At 38.9% G+C, this 16679-nt stretch overlaps 1 protein-coding gene across 5 annotated transcripts in view; it reads left to right on the top strand.

Moving 5' to 3' along the window:
- The window catches only part of ACSL6 (acyl-CoA synthetase long-chain family member 6), a 62216-nt gene extending 46147 nt beyond the window's left edge, over positions 1–16069 (top strand). For 4 of the 5 annotated variants that reach the window (XM_011951051.1, XM_011951052.1, XM_011951050.1 and 1 more), the window contains exons 18-21: positions 3066–3209; positions 5426–5527; positions 6440–6511; positions 11692–16069. In XM_011951051.1, coding sequence (XP_011806441.1) covers positions 3066–3209; positions 5426–5527; positions 6440–6511; positions 11692–11829 — 456 coding nt within the window. In that variant the 3' untranslated portion in view covers positions 11830–16069. The remainder of the gene's footprint in view (positions 1–3065; positions 3210–5425; positions 5528–6439; positions 6512–11691) is intronic. The other variant, XM_011951048.1, reaches the window with a different exon arrangement.
- The last annotated feature ends 610 nt before the right edge of the window (positions 16070–16679 follow it).

The following is a 16679-nucleotide window of genomic DNA, read 5'->3' as shown; positions in this document are numbered from 1 at the left end:
TGTGTTGTGCAAGATCTGGACTTTATCCTTTATTATTTATTTATGAAATGGAGTCTCATTCTGTCACCCAGACTGGAGTGCAGTGACGAGATCTTGGCTCACTGCAACCTCCACCACCCAGGTTCAAGCGATTTCTCCTGCCTCAGCCTCCCCAGTAGCTGGGACTACAGGTGCCCACCATACATCTGGCTAACTTTTTGTATTTTTGGTAGAGATAGGGTTTCAACACGTTGGCCAGGCTGATCTCAAACCCCTCACCTCAAGTGATCTGCCCCTCTCAGCCTCCCAAAGTGCTGGGATTACAGGCATGAGCCACTGCACCCAGCCTGGATTTTATCCTTTAAAAATGTTTTAATAAGAGAAAGAAAAATAAAGTTATTTTTGTGAGGAACAAACGAGATTATGCCTGCAAAGCACTTAGCACAATGCCGGGCACATAGGAGATGCTTAGATGAATTCTTTGACCAGAAAACGGCTGTCACTGACACTGAGAACCCTTGCCTGGTGCAGCCCACTCCAGGAACCTCTCCTGTGTCTTTGGGAAGTGCTAAGGTTTGGGTGGACATTCTGAGGTGTTGAGTTAATCAGGCACATGAATGATGTTGAGCCCATGGGGGGCCGAGTGGGCTGGTGAATGGATCTGCCCCTGCTTTGAGAAACCCTCATGCCTGCCCCAGACAAAGATGTATCTCCAGTGAGTGCCCTGGCCCAGGGACTCTGCTTAGGGAAGATATGCATGATTAGACAGTTCCCAACCCAATGTGATGGGCATGAGCTGGGGGCACACTGGGGGCACACTCACCTCGGGAGAGGCAGAGGAGGACAGGCACCTACTGCATCCAAGTCTTAGGATATGAGTCATGTTCCAAGAAGAGGGAGTGGGAAGGACAATCAGGGCATGATAATAATATATGCTGAGTAGAGGCACTAGACATGTGAAGCAACTAATTCCAACTGAAGACCCATAGGTGTGGGAGAGAGAGGCTAGAGAGGTCAGCAGGCCCTAAACACCTGCAGAAGGTGGACTTTCCTGTCAGCTCAGAGAGCTTAGGCTTCAAGCCCCCTCACTTGCATCAGCCCCTTCCAAGGCCCTGCACTTCATTTTACCTGGTTTTTCTTAAAGAGGGCCCTCAATATTGTAAAAGCTTGAAGTCTCAGAAATCCCTGGATCTGCTGCTGATGCCCTGTAACTTGAATGAAACCATCCACCATTTAGAGGGTAATATGAAGCAAATAAATGGATTCATGTAAAGCACTTAGTGTTATGCTTGAGCACAGAGCCTAAAGTTGCAGGCAGGTAGTCTGTGAGAGTCCATTATTTAAATTATTATTTTTAAATGATTTTTGAAATTTAATTAAAACTTACTGCAGTTATTGAGATACTTATTTTTCTGTATTTCTCATGTAAAGCAAATCATGCATTCTTGACATAATTCAACTTAACCATGATGTGACTTTTAAAATAATATTTTTCCTAAAAATTGTGTTTGATCTTTCCATTTATATTCACAAATAAGATTGATCTGTAATTTTCCTTTTATATACATCCCTATTATGGTTTTGTTGTCAGTTTATTGAATGAGTTGGTAAGTGGGTTTTTTCCCTGTTTTTTAGAAGAGTATGTTCAAGCTTTGAATGATTCATTCTTGAAATTTAGGTAGAGATCATCTATAAAGACATTTGTGCTTTAAAAAATATTATTTTGAAATCATGTTAAATAGATCAAGGAATAAGCATAGTCTTCTGGTCCAGAAGGATCGGGATTCAAATCTTATTCCCCTAGCTCCTAGCTGTGTGGCTTTGGAGGATTTAACTAACCTTTCTGATCCTTATTTTCCTCATCTGTGAAACAGAGGGGACAACACTCAGCTAATGGACCATGAGGACCAAATAAGCTGGGGTAGGGAAAGCGCCTGATGTCCAGCCTGGGTTTTGAGCAAAACAGAGTCTGCTCATTTTTTCCTTTTGGAGAGATTGCTCTGGCACTGGCAGATCAAGCAGATGGAGTGGAGACAGAGTGTGTGCCGAAGTCCAGTCAGGAAGTGGTTTTGGTGGGAGGAGGTGGATATGAGATGAATTTGTGAGCAAGGACAGGTGAGCCTGACCGCTGGAGATCCCAGGAGAGGCAAACAACAAGGTCATCTCCAGGTTTGGGGTTTGGAGGCTGGGGCAGGCTTGAGAAGCTTGGTCATGAGTTTCATATAGGAGCATGTTACATCCTCTGAGACAAACAGCCTAGTTTTTGAAGCATTCCAAGGGTATTTGGGTTCTGGATCTGGAGCTCAGTGAAGAGCTGGAAGCTTGGATTGACTTGGGAGTGACCAATGAAAAGAAAACGGTGTTTACTCCAAGGTGCATTGTCAGTGGAGGTGAGGGGCAAGAGGCCCACCTAATCACCTTGGAAGCTCAAAAAGGTGGAGGAGAGTCAGGGAGGTGAGAACAGGTCCTGGAAGCCAGTGGCACCAGCACTCCCTGTCCAAGGAGGTGACCTGCCTGCTGCAGAAGTCCTGCAGGGGCCTGTGCACATAGTGCCATCTGGCATGTCAGGTAGGAGTCACAGGGGCTCTGTCAGGTCTGTGCTATATGCCAGGGGATGCAGAGGCTGCTCTTTAGGGATGGAGACAGTAGCTGGGCAAGAGACCTGAGTTTGGTCTAAGGGAGTGAACCAAAGATGCTGGTGAGAAAAAGGGCAGCTGGAGCAAGAGTGTGTGCAAGAAGGGTGCCCCGATGGAATGGCGGTGGGCCTCCAAGAAGGAGGAGGTGAGGATACCTGCTGCTAGGCATGAGGATGGCAGTGGTGGGAGGGCTGTGTAGGTGGTTAACTGCTGAGGGGAAAGGACAGTGGATGCTCATGGCCCAGCAGAGCTTGGATGCCATCAACCTGCGGTGCACAGTCGTTCTCTCTAGGAGCCTTGCAGCTCCCTAAGAGCAGACACAACAGATGGAAAAGAAATTGGGGCGGGGTCTGCAGGGTGGGGTAGGGCAGGGGGTTACGGCACTGAGGAGCGAAGGCTTTAGGCTTGAGAGTGCCATGTTCTTATAAAGCCGTTTGTCCAACTCTACAGGCAGGAACTCTTAAAGTTATTGATCGGAAGAAGCACATATTTAAACTTGCTCAGGGAGAATATGTTGCACCCGAGAAGATTGAGAACATCTACATCCGGAGCCAACCTGTGGCACAAATCTATGTCCATGGGGACAGCTTAAAGGTGAGGCCTCTGGGCTTCAGCCCTCCCACATATTCTGGGCATGCTGAAAAACCCAGATTAAACATTAATCTCCAATCAGACACCAGGATTCTCCTCTGCATTTTAAAACATGAGAGAAAACTCCTTTTTAAAGGAGAAATCTTACTTATAGTTTGCTAAAATGTAATTAGGTCAAGTAAGTTGTCTGAAGTAGTACTAATGAACATTCCCATTCCTTTTCACTTATGCTCTACCTACTTCCAAGGATTTTTGAGATAAAATACTAGAGCAAGATTCAGGGTTTCTGCTGTTTTTATTTTTTATTTTAAAAATTATTACTACTATTATTATTGAGACAGGGTCTCGCTCTTCCACCCAGGCTGGAGTGCAGTGGCATAATTATGGTTCACTGCAGCCTCAACCTCCCTCCTGGGCTCTAGCCATCTTCCCACCTCATCCCTTTCCCCCTCCCTCCCCATCCCAAAAGCTGGGACTACAGGTACACACCACTATGCCCAGCTTTTTTTTTTTTTTTTTACATTTTCAGTAGAGACGAGGTCTCGCTATGTTGCCCAGGCTAGTCTTGAATTCCTGAGCTTGAGTGATTCTCCTCCTGCCTCAGCCTTCCAAAGTGCTGGGATTAGAGGCATGAACCATCACACTTGGCCTGTTTTGATTTTTTTAAATATGCAAATGAACTTTACAAATTAATGAGTACTGCAAAAAATGTACTAATGGTACTAGTCCTAATATGGGTTACTAGGATTCAGTTATTTGGAGGAGTTTTATGCTTATTTTCCTTTCAATAGTATTTAGATTTAAAGTCAGAAAGATCATGAATAGGCCGGGCGCAGTGGCTCAAGCCTGTAATCCCAGCACTTTGGGAGGCTGAGACGGGCGGATCACGAGGTCAGGAGATCGAGACCATCCTGGCTAACACGGTGAAACCCCGTCTCTACTAAAAAAATACAAAAAACTAGCCGGGTGTCGTGGCGGGCCCTATAGTCCCAGCTACTCGGGAGGCTGAGATAGGAGAATGGCGTAAACCCGGGACTGAGATCTGGCCACTGCACCCCAGCCTGGGTGACAGAGTGAGACTCCGTGTCCAAAAAAAAAAAAAAAAATCATGAATATATTCTATGATATCTAAGATATCAAATATATTTGCTCCATTACCCAGGCTGGAGTGCAGTGGCACAATCTCGGCTCACTGCAGCCTCTACACCCAGGGTTCAAGTGATTCCCTTGCCTCAGACTCCCGAGTAGCTGGGACTACAGGTGCCCACTACCATGCCTGGCTGTTTTTTTGTTTTTTTTTTTGTATTTTTAGTAGAGACATGGTTTCACCATGTTGGCCAGGCTGGTCTTGAACTCCTGACCTCAAGTGATCTGCCTGCCTCAGCCTCCCAAAGTGCTGGGATTACAGGTGTGAGCCACCATGCCCCACCTGATATCAAATATATTCTATACTATCATTGCACTTCTATAAATATTATGAAATTATTTTCGAAGAAATGCTTTAAAAATTAAAATAGGCCTGGCATGGTGGTTCACGCCTGTAATCCCAGCACTTTGGGAGACCGAGGCAGGAGGATTGCTTGAGCCCACAAGTTCAAGACCAGCCTGGGTAACATGATGAAACCCTATCTCTACAAAAAATACAAAAATTAGCGTGCACCTGTAGTCCCAGGTACTCGGGAGGTTGAGATGGGAGGATCACTTGAGCTCAGGAGGTCGAGGCTGCAGTGAGCTATGATCATACCACTGAACTCCTGCCTAGGCAACAGAGTGAAACCTTGTCTCAAAAGAAAAAATAAACAAAATGAAGAAGTCTTTCATGAATGAAAATCGTATTAATGAAACCATTTCAACGTGGTTTGGTAATGCTGGGAAACATTTGGTTTTTGGTTCATAGAATTTGGATCAGAGAGTTGTTTGATCAGCCTCCTAAAGATGTGCTGATCTGAGATTTGCATGAGAATCAAAAGTACATATCAGTCTAACTTTACTGATTCTTAATGTCCTTAAACTTATTTTTTATATAAAACTAAGGGAATATATCAGAAAATGAGTAGTGTGATATATTGGCAGAAATATTTTATGACATGAACAAATGTTTTATAAGCATATACTTAGTTTTTGAAAAAGGTGGAGTCTGAGAATTTTAATGCTGGACCACAAATAACCACTTTAAATGCGTTTGTCATGCCCGTGTTCTCCTCTGGTGAGCACTACAGGCCTTTTTGGTAGGCATTGTTGTGCCTGACCCTGAAGTTATGCCCTCCTGGGCCCAGAAGAGAGGAATTGAAGGAACATATGCAGATCTCTGCACAAGTAAGGTTGGTATCTTGGGGCTGTCTCCCGAAAGGTTACTGAATGTTTTATGATACCACATAATGAGAAGACAGAAAAGCTGTAGACCAGTGAAATTCAAGCTCGTACGGAATTTCTAACATTACTTTATACATGGTGGGGAGTCTAAACCAGAGATTTGTCTTTTTTTGTTACTGAAGAAACTCATATTTCTTCTTAGAAAATTGACAAACGTTTGGATTTTAAGCCAGGAGACATCACAGAAAGCTTATCCAGCCCTTTTGCTTTGTGGCTTAGAGGAGAGTCCAGGGAGGGTGGTAACTTGCCCAAGGTCACACAGCTGGTTAGCAGCAGAGTCAGATGTGAACATAGGCTTTCTGACTCACCTACCATGCTCCTTCAGATGGAAGGTGGATTTTGTGTCTACTGGATATAGACAGCTAGTCATGGAATAGAAAATGTAGCACACTTCTTCCTGCTTAGAGTATTAGCTATTCACACCTTCCTGAAACCTTCTAATGGCACATGTAGAACTCTGTGGAGGAGGTCACTGTGCTCTGACTCAGTGTAGCCCCTTGAGTCACATGGTCCATTTCTTGGCAGTAGCCATAGACCCTCCCTCTCCTACTGGTCCCTGGGCCTTGGGCTCATCTGGGGGTAGCAAGATTCACCAGGCTGACCAAAAGGCTGCTTTAAAAAAACTGAGTGGTCCATTAGCCCATTCATGGTCACTCCTTTGGCCATTTCAGGTACTTAGTTGCCCGATGAGAGGTGGTAATTGGAGTGCTGCCAGGGAGCATCAGCCTCGGTTGTGGGCTGTGGGTTAGCATATGTTGGCACAATCACAGTTGCACTTTACTCAAAAGTGTTGTTTCCTCTACCTCCATTTTGAAAAATGTGTTCTTGTCTTGTAATTTTTCTCATGTGGTTTGATTCAGGATCTGAAGAAAGCCATTTTGGAAGATATGGTGAGGTTAGGAAAAGAAAGTGGACTCCATTCTTTTGAGCAGGTAACTTACCCTCCCCATACTTGTTACAGCCCTTTAGGCAGTGATGAAAATTAAATTAACCCATGGTGACCCTGACCTAGATTCTTGACTTTTCGTGGTGTGGCCCGCCAGCAGGCTGTGCACCAGTGGACCCCTGAAGGCCTGTTCCAAGCTGCCTCCTGAACCAAAATAGGCCACATGTCAAAAGAGATTGTACTCATCTTTATAATTACAAACTTTCTTAAGGCTAAAATAATACCCTAGCTATCACTAGTAAATCATATGTACATTATCTGTCTTACAAACTTCCTGCATTAGCGAAGACGACAGTCCTATCTTATTTTTATTTTTATTTTTATGGGGACTGTTTTCTTGGCTTCAGCAGACAAGGTTACTTTTTAGGAGGACACTGGAAAGATTGGTCTCCTCGGGCCAGTGATCTGTCAGCCCAGCACGCCCTCTGAAAAGAGGAGGAAACAGAATGCTTTGGGAGAGGACACAGCAGTCCTCTAAGAATTTTTTTTTTTTGTCTGCAAGGTTGGGTTCTTATTGTAACTGAGCTCATAAGCATACTTAGTCTGACTTACATATACCATTTATACATCCTCTTTTGTCAAAAATTCAAAGAGAAAAATGCTTCAAATGGAAAAATATTAATATACTGATTTTTAAAATTTCCTTATATTTAAAATAATTGTTTTTGATACAAGTTTGTATCCCCAAATTTAATGACAGGGGTCTTCAAGTTTGACAAGAATCTTTAAATTTTGTATGTTCACTTAATAACCTAAAAACATTTAAAACCAGTTTAAAATATAAAACTCTTATAGTGCTTTAATTTTCAATTTAAAAAAATTTTCATGGATTAAAATTTTAATTTTTTAGTTTCAAACTAAGGAAATCTAAGCATAGTTTCAGGGTCTAAAAATACTGTTTTTCTTTTAAAATAGATCTTTACATTAATCCATTTTGAGAAACACTGCTTTACCCTCATCTGTCAGTATGTTTTAGGGCAATTTAGGCCTGGGTAAATAAATATTTTTTAAAAGTATGGAATCTGAGGCATTCAGGCAAGTTATATTTATCTTTCTAAAAGATAAAGGTCAATTTTGGCATACTAATTATTTAAATTTCCAAATATGCTAGAACTGACTTCATTGCCCTTCCTCAGTGGTGAGTTATGTGATGGGATCCTCTGTGATCACGTAGACCAGGGATCACAAATGAGTGGTTGTAAGCCTGGTTGGTCTGGGCCTGCGTGGATTTGAAGGGCTGGCTGCAGCCTAAGCTGCAGTTCCCGCCGACATGCTGGTGTATTCACAAGGCCTGCACGCCCCCTGTTGGTGTTTGGATGCGGGACCTGCCCCAGAGCACACAGAGTATATGTATGACACCCAGATTCCTCTTCATGGAAAAAAATACCAACTCTTAAGATTATGCTTAAAAGGGACCTTTGGTTAAGTTTCCAGTGTTAACCATTGCTCTGGTTAGAGCTTTCACTGAGAGGAGACATGTTCTTGATTTTCCACATGCCTTTCGCAGAGTTTCTGCTCTAATAATCTGCCCTCACCATGGTAACCTCAAATACAGGGAAGTCATGTGGGATCTCAGAGGCCTTTAGTTTTATTGCCAAGGCTGTCGGCTTTTGATTTTCTCTGTTCTCATTCTCCTCTTTGTTGGTCTATGGCATTCTCCCCACCACAGCCAGTGTGTGCCCTCAGCTGACCACAGGAAAGCAAAAACCAGGCCTCATGCCTGAGGAGGGTGTGCTCTCAGTTGTGATCCAAAGCCTAACATAAATTATTTCAGTTAATCCATAATCCATTGTCAGCTTGTCCTTTTCCCTCTTCCTCAAAAATGAATGGCCAATTAAGGCATAATTCTAATTAAACACACACACACACACACACACACACATGCACACAAATAACAAATTCAAGTTCAATATCCAAAGTTTAAGTCATTTAACAAAAGCTTTAGGAGTTCAGACTTACTGGACTTGGATGATCTGAATTAAACTTTGAATTAGAAAAACAATTGATGCAATTTAATTTCCAAGAACAGACAATTCCTAGAACTAGGCCAACCATTATTAATTTATGGAGATCTTTGGAAGATATGTTTTAATGAGTAGACAGGTGGCTGGGAAGTATTTGAACATACTTAACCATGATTAACCATTTGTTTGACATTGATATGCCTTATTAATTTGCATAGGCAATATAATGTGAACTTTGACACTTGATAGATTTTTTAATTTCTGACTAATTAAGCACTTACTAAAAATATTTTATTGTATTTCCTGTCATTGAAATGAACACTTACGTAACCAATTTGCCTTTAAATAAAAAATGAACATTTCCCTAACTCATGTAATTTTTTTTATTTTATCTCTCCTGTCCTAAATTATTCATTCTGTATTTATTATCTATAAGCAGTATTGTGTTAAAGGATTTCATTAAGACCATTGAAAAACTTAAAACACTATGTCTTTCTAAAATTATGAAAGTTTGTGCTTTTATGAGTTGGCATAAATGGACAATTTTGAGAAATTTTATTCCAATGCCATATTTAAATGTTACAGTATTTCTGAATTATTTTTAAAAATCCTGTAACATCTCTTTTCAGTGAAAAGAGTATGGTTTCAGGAAGGCAAGCTAACGTTAGCCATCTCCTTTTTTCTTTTCCCAACAAAAACTTTGCTAATTAAAAAATGGAAATTCCAGTTTCATGAAGTGTTTGGCATAAAGAGAGAATAAGGACTCTCACACCTGTTTTTTACAAGTTCACAATTGGACAGTTTGGCTTTATGAGAAAATAATAATTATAAAAAATGAACATGTGCTTTATCATTGATTCACTTCTGAAAGAAACTATAGGTTTGTGGCCCACAGTTAAAGTCACTGTCAGTTAAACAACTGGCTGACTCATTTTTTTTCCACTTACTGCCTATAGTTTTTAGTCACTCAAGCAGGTCGTATAGGTATTTTCACAGTAGGATTTAAATAGTCCAAGGGCCGTAGGTCAGATCAGAACAGGGACTGGCAGCCTAGCAGCAGTGCCGCTCTGACCTGCTCACTAAGGGACTGAAAGGTGATCCCAGAGCAGGCTGCCATATTGCTTGATCTTCTGCAAGGCTGTATTTAATGATATACCTTTTCTCAGGCAGAACTAGTTTGCAGACAGCCACATGGAGCTGCAGATGTCCCACTCAGCCATTTAGGTTTGAGGAGGTAGCTGGCTCGGCAGATATTCCTAAAGCTACCTGTTGATGCAGTTCTTTCTTCCAAAGATCATAATGTTTTCTTTTACATTTCTACTTAACCATATAAATGACATTATATACCTCTCCTTATGAAATCTATATTTCCAGTACTGTATTTTTTTAGTAGTTTCTGCTTGTCACTGCTGGCTTTTCAAAGATATTCACCCCAAGTTCTCATACTGAACATAGACTCTTGTCCCAATTACACAATGTTCTCCACATGCTGTTAGGAATGCAGACAAGCTGAAACCCAGGCTACAACACTGATAAATTATATCTTGGCATTTGTATCTCCTTTTTAAAAGCATAGTATTAATTTTAATAACAAAAGAAGTTGGATAGATGGTTTGCACTTACCAGAAGTCTTTATGTGATAGTACTTCTACAGAAAGAGAAATTTTTTTTTGAAAAGTGAAGGATATTAGCACTGTCAATTTTTCAGTTTTTCATTTTGACAGTAAAGGTTAGTTACTACTACATTAAATACCTGTAACTGAGATTAAATTTGATTTCGATTGTGTTAATGTTTTCTTTAGACTAATTAATTTTGTCATCAAATGGTGATTTCTAAACTAACTTAAGTAGAACTTAGATGACATCTTATACAAAAATTGAGCATGCACAAAACATAAGAGCAGTGCTACTCAGATTGGTTTAGGGCTTGAGCCAGAGCTTCTACACACACACTCTTACTCCTAAGCACCTCACCTCATCCTCCCACCCTTCTCCATCTCCTTTCCAACCTTCCCTATCTAAACCCCACTTCTACACCATCCCCAGCAGTGGCCTCTGCAGATCACCTAGTTCTCAGTGTGCTATGGTTTGAAAACGTCTCTCCTGGGATCTGTTTCCAATAAATATTGGGTCTCCTAGGATGGTTTATGTTTGGTAACAACAAATTCGGAAAAAAGTATATTCTATAGGATACAAAGAACAGCAGCCCTATTCCTTACTGAATCTGTGCTTCTTTGAATACCAAGCACACTGAGAGTTTTCAAACAAAACCCTTTTTACAATAACCATATCTGATTTTGAAACACTTGATGATACATATCTCTAGCCAAGATTTCCAACTATTTAAGGTGATACCTATCTTTAGCCATAGATGATACCATAAAGATGATGCCCATCTTTAGGCAAGATTTCCAGCTATTTAAATTGGATATCGAAGTAGAAATCCCCTCAAAAACAATCTTCCCATTTCTCTTGGAGAGATCTTTCCAAAATGTGTATTCAGTCATACCACTGCCCTAAGTAAAAATCTTCAGTATCTTACTGTTGTATTTGGAATAAAATTTGAGCTCCTCCATAAATTGGCTTATCTACCACTTTAGCTTCATCCCTCACACTCTTTGCCTCTTATGTAACAAGAAACCACTTAGAGTTCCTTTTTCACACTCTGCCATTTCTCACTCCCATGGCTTTGTTTCGGTGTTGCCTCTGCCTATAATGCCCTTCTCCACCCACTTTTTCCCCTTTGCTGGTTAACTATAACCCATTATTTAACATCCATCTGATTTGGGAAGTCTTCCTTGACTGCCTCTCCCTCTCCCCTCCTATGCCTGAGATGGGTGCCCTTTATCCCATGCATACCATACTGATAATTGCCCAGTGTTTCTTTGTCTCCACTACTGGATGTGAATGTGCACTCCCTAAGGGCAGAGGCATTCATGATTCCTCTTTGTATCCTCAGTGCCTGGCATAGAGTAAGCAACTAATTCATTTCTGTTGACTGGTTAAATGAATGAATAGGAAGGAAAAAAGTTGGCTTTTAGATACGTAAAATGGGTTGAAGTGTTCTCAACATAATTTTGACTTAGCATAATGTCTGTATGTCAATATATCTATTCCCATATGCCTGTTTGCTTTTTACCATGTATACTATAAATACTGTGTTCTATTCCTGTTAAAGATGTATTCTGCATTTGGTTTTTAGGTTAAAGCCATTCACATCCATTCTGACATGTTCTCAGTTCAAAATGGCTTGCTGACACCAACACTAAAAGCTAAGAGACCTGAGCTGAGAGAGTACTTCAAAAAACAAATAGAAGAGCTTTACTCAATCTCCATGTGAAGTTCAAGGAAAGTTCTTCTCAGTATAATGGACTGTGTAGCAATATTATAGTTATTCTTGAAAGTAATGAGTCAATGACACATCTGAAAATGAATAAGCATCTGATTTTATGACTGAGCCTTTTCCTGTCCCAAGAGGTCTTTAACAATATTTTCTCTATCATCAATGAGTACACTTTATTTTTATTATTAAAATGATATTGTAGCGGGCTGCTAAAAATATCACAAATGGCAGTGTAAAAATCAAGACATTTTCTCAAGAACTGTGTACCACTAAAAGTAATATATTCTCAATGTTCACAGAACTCCTATTAAACATAAAGGAAAAACGTAAGTGATATATTGTACTTAATTATTTGTGAAATAGTAACCAGATGCAGTAAATATCTAGGCAGTGTGGACTACCTCATTCAATAACTGATTGTCAAAATCACAATTAAATCAGACTTCAAAAATTAAAGCTAGGTGTACAGAATCATGCTAAAACAAAACATGATAACTCATAGTCTGTGTAACTTCAGATTCTTTAAACATGACAATCCATATTGTCATATGTGAAAGTTTTCTCTCTGATTTTTACTTTCATTCATGACAAATGCAAATTCAGAAATTCTTTTTTTTTTTTTTTTTTTTGTTTTGAGACAGGGTCTGCTCTGTCTCAAAGGAGTGCAGTGGCTCAATCATGGCTCATTGCAGTCTCCATCTCCTGGGCTCAGGCGATCCTCCTGTCTCACCTCCCAAGTAGCTGAGACAAGAGGTGCATGCCACCGCACCTGGCTAATAGAAAATCTTTTTTTAAGAGATTTTGTTCAGGCTGGTCTCAAGCTCCTGAGCTCGAGGGATCCTCCTGCCTTGGCCTCCCTAAGTGCTAGGATTACAGGCATGAGCCACTGTTCACAGCCAAATTCAGATATTATTAAAATACATGTCATATTTATATAGTAACTTACAAAGACCTTTCAATACGTTTTCTCATTTATTAAGCTTATTAAAATATTCAGGAACTATCTAGAAAAAATATAATGGAAAACCATTCAAGGATAGTATGTATATGTTCATGGACTTCTTATCATAATGAATTCTAAAAGACATCTGTTGACTCTACAATGAATGGATCCTTGAGGAAGACTTGGGAGAAGAAACTCAGAGTTATTTCTCAGGGTAGGCAGCAATTAATGTACCTATATTCCTTGCTGGGGTCTTCTAGTTTTCCATTCCCAATGTGCCCATGCTATGCCTGGAAACCCTATATGGTTGTAATTCTGAACAATTTCACTTTTTTCCAGTAAGAATATCAAGGCAGAAGGTGGCAAGGAGGGGATATTATTTCCAGGGAAAATAGTTTTTCAACAATATAACTTTGATAAACCTCTTTAAAATGCCCCAAGAAAACTTTTTAAGTCCATAGACAAAGAAATACCACCTAATGGCATAATTCCATTCTTAAAATCTTTAGAAGTGCCCAAGTTTACCCACTAAAGCCTCCTTTCTTGCATTATGTATTTAGACCCACTCTGTATTGGGGTGTCAACAATTTCATATAACTAAAGTCCAGATATCATGGACAGCAATTAAGTTCCAAGCTATAGTTTGTGCCTCTGAAAAACGAATGGATCTCAGGAAGGTGTTTTTCTTCTGTAGAGACAGGACTCTAACAGCATATGAACGATCCATATGCAATCCATCTGTTAATTTAAAATATATGTGCTTAGTGTTTGTAGTCTAGAAGCTCCTTTCCCTTGGAGCAATGCCAAGCAGTTTGCAAAAATAAATGCTGTTAGTTAAAAACCACATAATCACATGGGCCTATTGAATAAATATGCATCAGTGATTACATACTTATATTTCAGTCTTGTCAAAAGTGAATCACAGTTTCATTTGATGTATTTACCCAGTCTTTTTATCCAGTCTTTCTTGGGCATATTCTCTCTGAAGACCCACTGTTGCACTTCTAAATTTGACATTTAAGAAATGAGCTAGTTCTATACACACTGATTTTTAAAGGTGTTTCTGAATAAACTAATACTTAAAATGTCCAAAGTCACATCTGTATAGCATTAGATTTTTATATTTAATATATATTTGACTAATTAAAAGTGAAAATTGTTACCTGAACTGGATATTCATACTATTTTAAGGGCAAGTTGCTTACATTTCAATAACAACAAAAAAAGAAGCTGTTTCTCATTGTCCTCCTACTCAACTAAAATTTCATAGTTGACTTTAAGCCCAAAAGAATTTTGGACAATGTGACATAAACAAATAATTTAAAACTTATTTTGTTTTATTTATACTTTATAATAGATATGACTGATTATGGACAACTTAAGATTTCTTCTTTTTGGCCAGGCACAGTGGCTCACGCCTGTAATCCCAGCACTTTGGGAGGCCAAGGCAGGCAGATCACAAGGTCAGGAGATCGAGACCATCCTGGCTAACACGGTGAAACCCCGTCTCTACTAAAAAAATACAAAAATTAGCCAGGTGTGGTGGCGGGCGCCTGTAGTCCCAGCTACTCGGGAGGCTGAGGCAGGAGAATGGTGTGAACCCGGGAGGTGGAGCTTGCAGTAAGTCGAGATTGTACCACTGCACTCCAGCCTGGGCCACAGAACGATACTCCATCTCAAAAAAAAAAAAAGATTTCTTCTTTTTGCCACTTAAAAGACCTTATATTTCTAGATTTCCAGGTCTATGTGGAAATCATCACACTTGGGCCAATAAATGGGTTAGTTGAGATGTGCTGAGAAAAGTAAATAGTGTACCCTAAATATATTGCATGTACATTTATCTATTTCTCTGTTTAATGCCACTTAATTTTGTAAGAAATGAGAAATGAAACCCTATGTATCAATGGAAAAATCCTTCTTGCTTCAGATTTCCCAACTTTATTCTGGAGGAGAAAAAAATTTATATTTCTCATTAACAAAGATAGAAAAAGGTGTTGTACTTGTGATAGTCACATTCATATTGGGCATCGGATCCTATTTAAGCCTAGAAGTATAATAGAGAATCAGTTCCTTAAGTGTAAATACGTTCTTAAATGTTTGGCCTTTTTATCTGTTATTCAAATGTATTAGTAATTCTCATATTTTGCAAATAGATCCTTTTGTGTATATTATAAAATATATACCAAATCTGTTTTTCCTTTTGCTGTGGAAGATGTCTTTATATAATATTGAGACTTTCCTTGCAAATGGGAGAGGAGACTCTGGTCAGGTATAGTATGTAGGCCTAACCCCATGTATTAGGAACTCACAAACTCAGAAATCCAAGGATTAAACATTTTATGTTTCCTTCATTTACACAGGTCATGCTTTCATTCTAAATGTAGTTAAAACTACAAGTATGAGAAAAAAATAGAACTTTCCATTGGAATTTTTTACAATCAGATAATGTTTTAGCAATTTGAAATCAGCACTTAATTTGATTGTATTACCTATTAAAGAACCAATAACCTTTCCTTTTTCTGCAGTAAAGAAAATGAAATATCCTTTATTTTCCAAATGTATGAAGCACAAATGTGATATAGTTATTTAAAATATAAAATACTTTAAAATCAATGTAAAGAATGGGAAAATATATTTCTGCATGAAAACAGACTAATTACAAATGTGCTTAATATCTCAGAAAAAAAAAGAATGAATAACCATATATAAAATTGGTAAACTATAAATTGGCTGTGTTTCCTTGCCAGTTTTAATTTTAAGGAAGCATTTACATGAAAAGAAAAAGGGATCCTAGTAGTCTGAATTTCCTCTCAAGTATGCTAGAAAACACTTTCTGTGAATTTACAATTAACTGCAATAAGAAGTGGGTTAGCATTCAAGTAAGGTCAATACCCCAAATGAGAAACTCTTCAGTTAGAACACATTATTGGTTGTAACACAGAAGCAGTAGATAAATATTTGAAATATGAGCATTTCTAAACTTGGTCCCAAATGGAAAGGGTTTCATGAGGTGACAGTGGCTTTTAAACATTCATTTGACTGATTATTCTAATTTACCTTGTTAAATCACTGCAACAGTTGCATGGGGGAAAATGGATATTTTTTGAAGAATTGCTTATTCTACTTTCAATTTTTAAAAATTGAGGGGATTAAAATATTACTTTTTAAATATGCATAAAAGTACCTTAACTGTAATTACATTTTCAGTTGCTTTGTTATAATAGCATGTATATTAAATATAAAATGCATTTATGAAAATTTTTGTAAAAAATAAAAGATTTTTCATTTCTCAAAGTTGCTTATAATTACTATTTTATTTATTTATATAATATAATCCCCTTATGTGAATACATTTGGTAATTATCAATCACAGTTAGTGCTTATGATAAACATAGTATCAAGCTACATTACCAATCAGTATACTTTACATCCGTATTCTATGTCCTCTCTTAACATTCCATAAACTCCAAGAACTTATGGTCCATCCAGAGAAGAGCTCCTTTGCCCAAGCCACTGTTGGAATTTTTGCTATTGTCAGATATCGCCTGGATTTAAATCATTTTTATGAATACATAACAAATAACTGTCTTCAAATTTTCCATTATGGTGGCCTTTAAAATACCATTTCCATGTCTTTTACTCATATTCAGAATAATGGATACGATTTCTTAAAATGATGAATTCTGCTGTGTCCAAGATATGCAGATTCTGCCTTCTCCATATGTTTGCTATCATCCATTCCTCCCTATTGTCACAGCTATTCGTGTAGTTTGTGCCACCCTTACCTCTTGTCTGGAATATTACAGTGCTTTATTAACTAGCCTTCATGTTTCCACTCCAGCATCCTCAAATTTTGCCATCCACATTTCAGCCAGGGCAATCTTTCTAAATTGAAAATCTAGTT

This window comes from Colobus angolensis, unplaced genomic scaffold (genome assembly GCF_000951035.1).
Source record: "Colobus angolensis palliatus isolate OR3802 unplaced genomic scaffold, Cang.pa_1.0 Scaffold314, whole genome shotgun sequence".
Taxonomy (NCBI): Eukaryota; Metazoa; Chordata; class Mammalia; order Primates; family Cercopithecidae; genus Colobus; species Colobus angolensis.
Note: the sequence above shows the minus strand (reverse complement) of the source record. Positions and strands in the feature narration are given on the sequence as shown.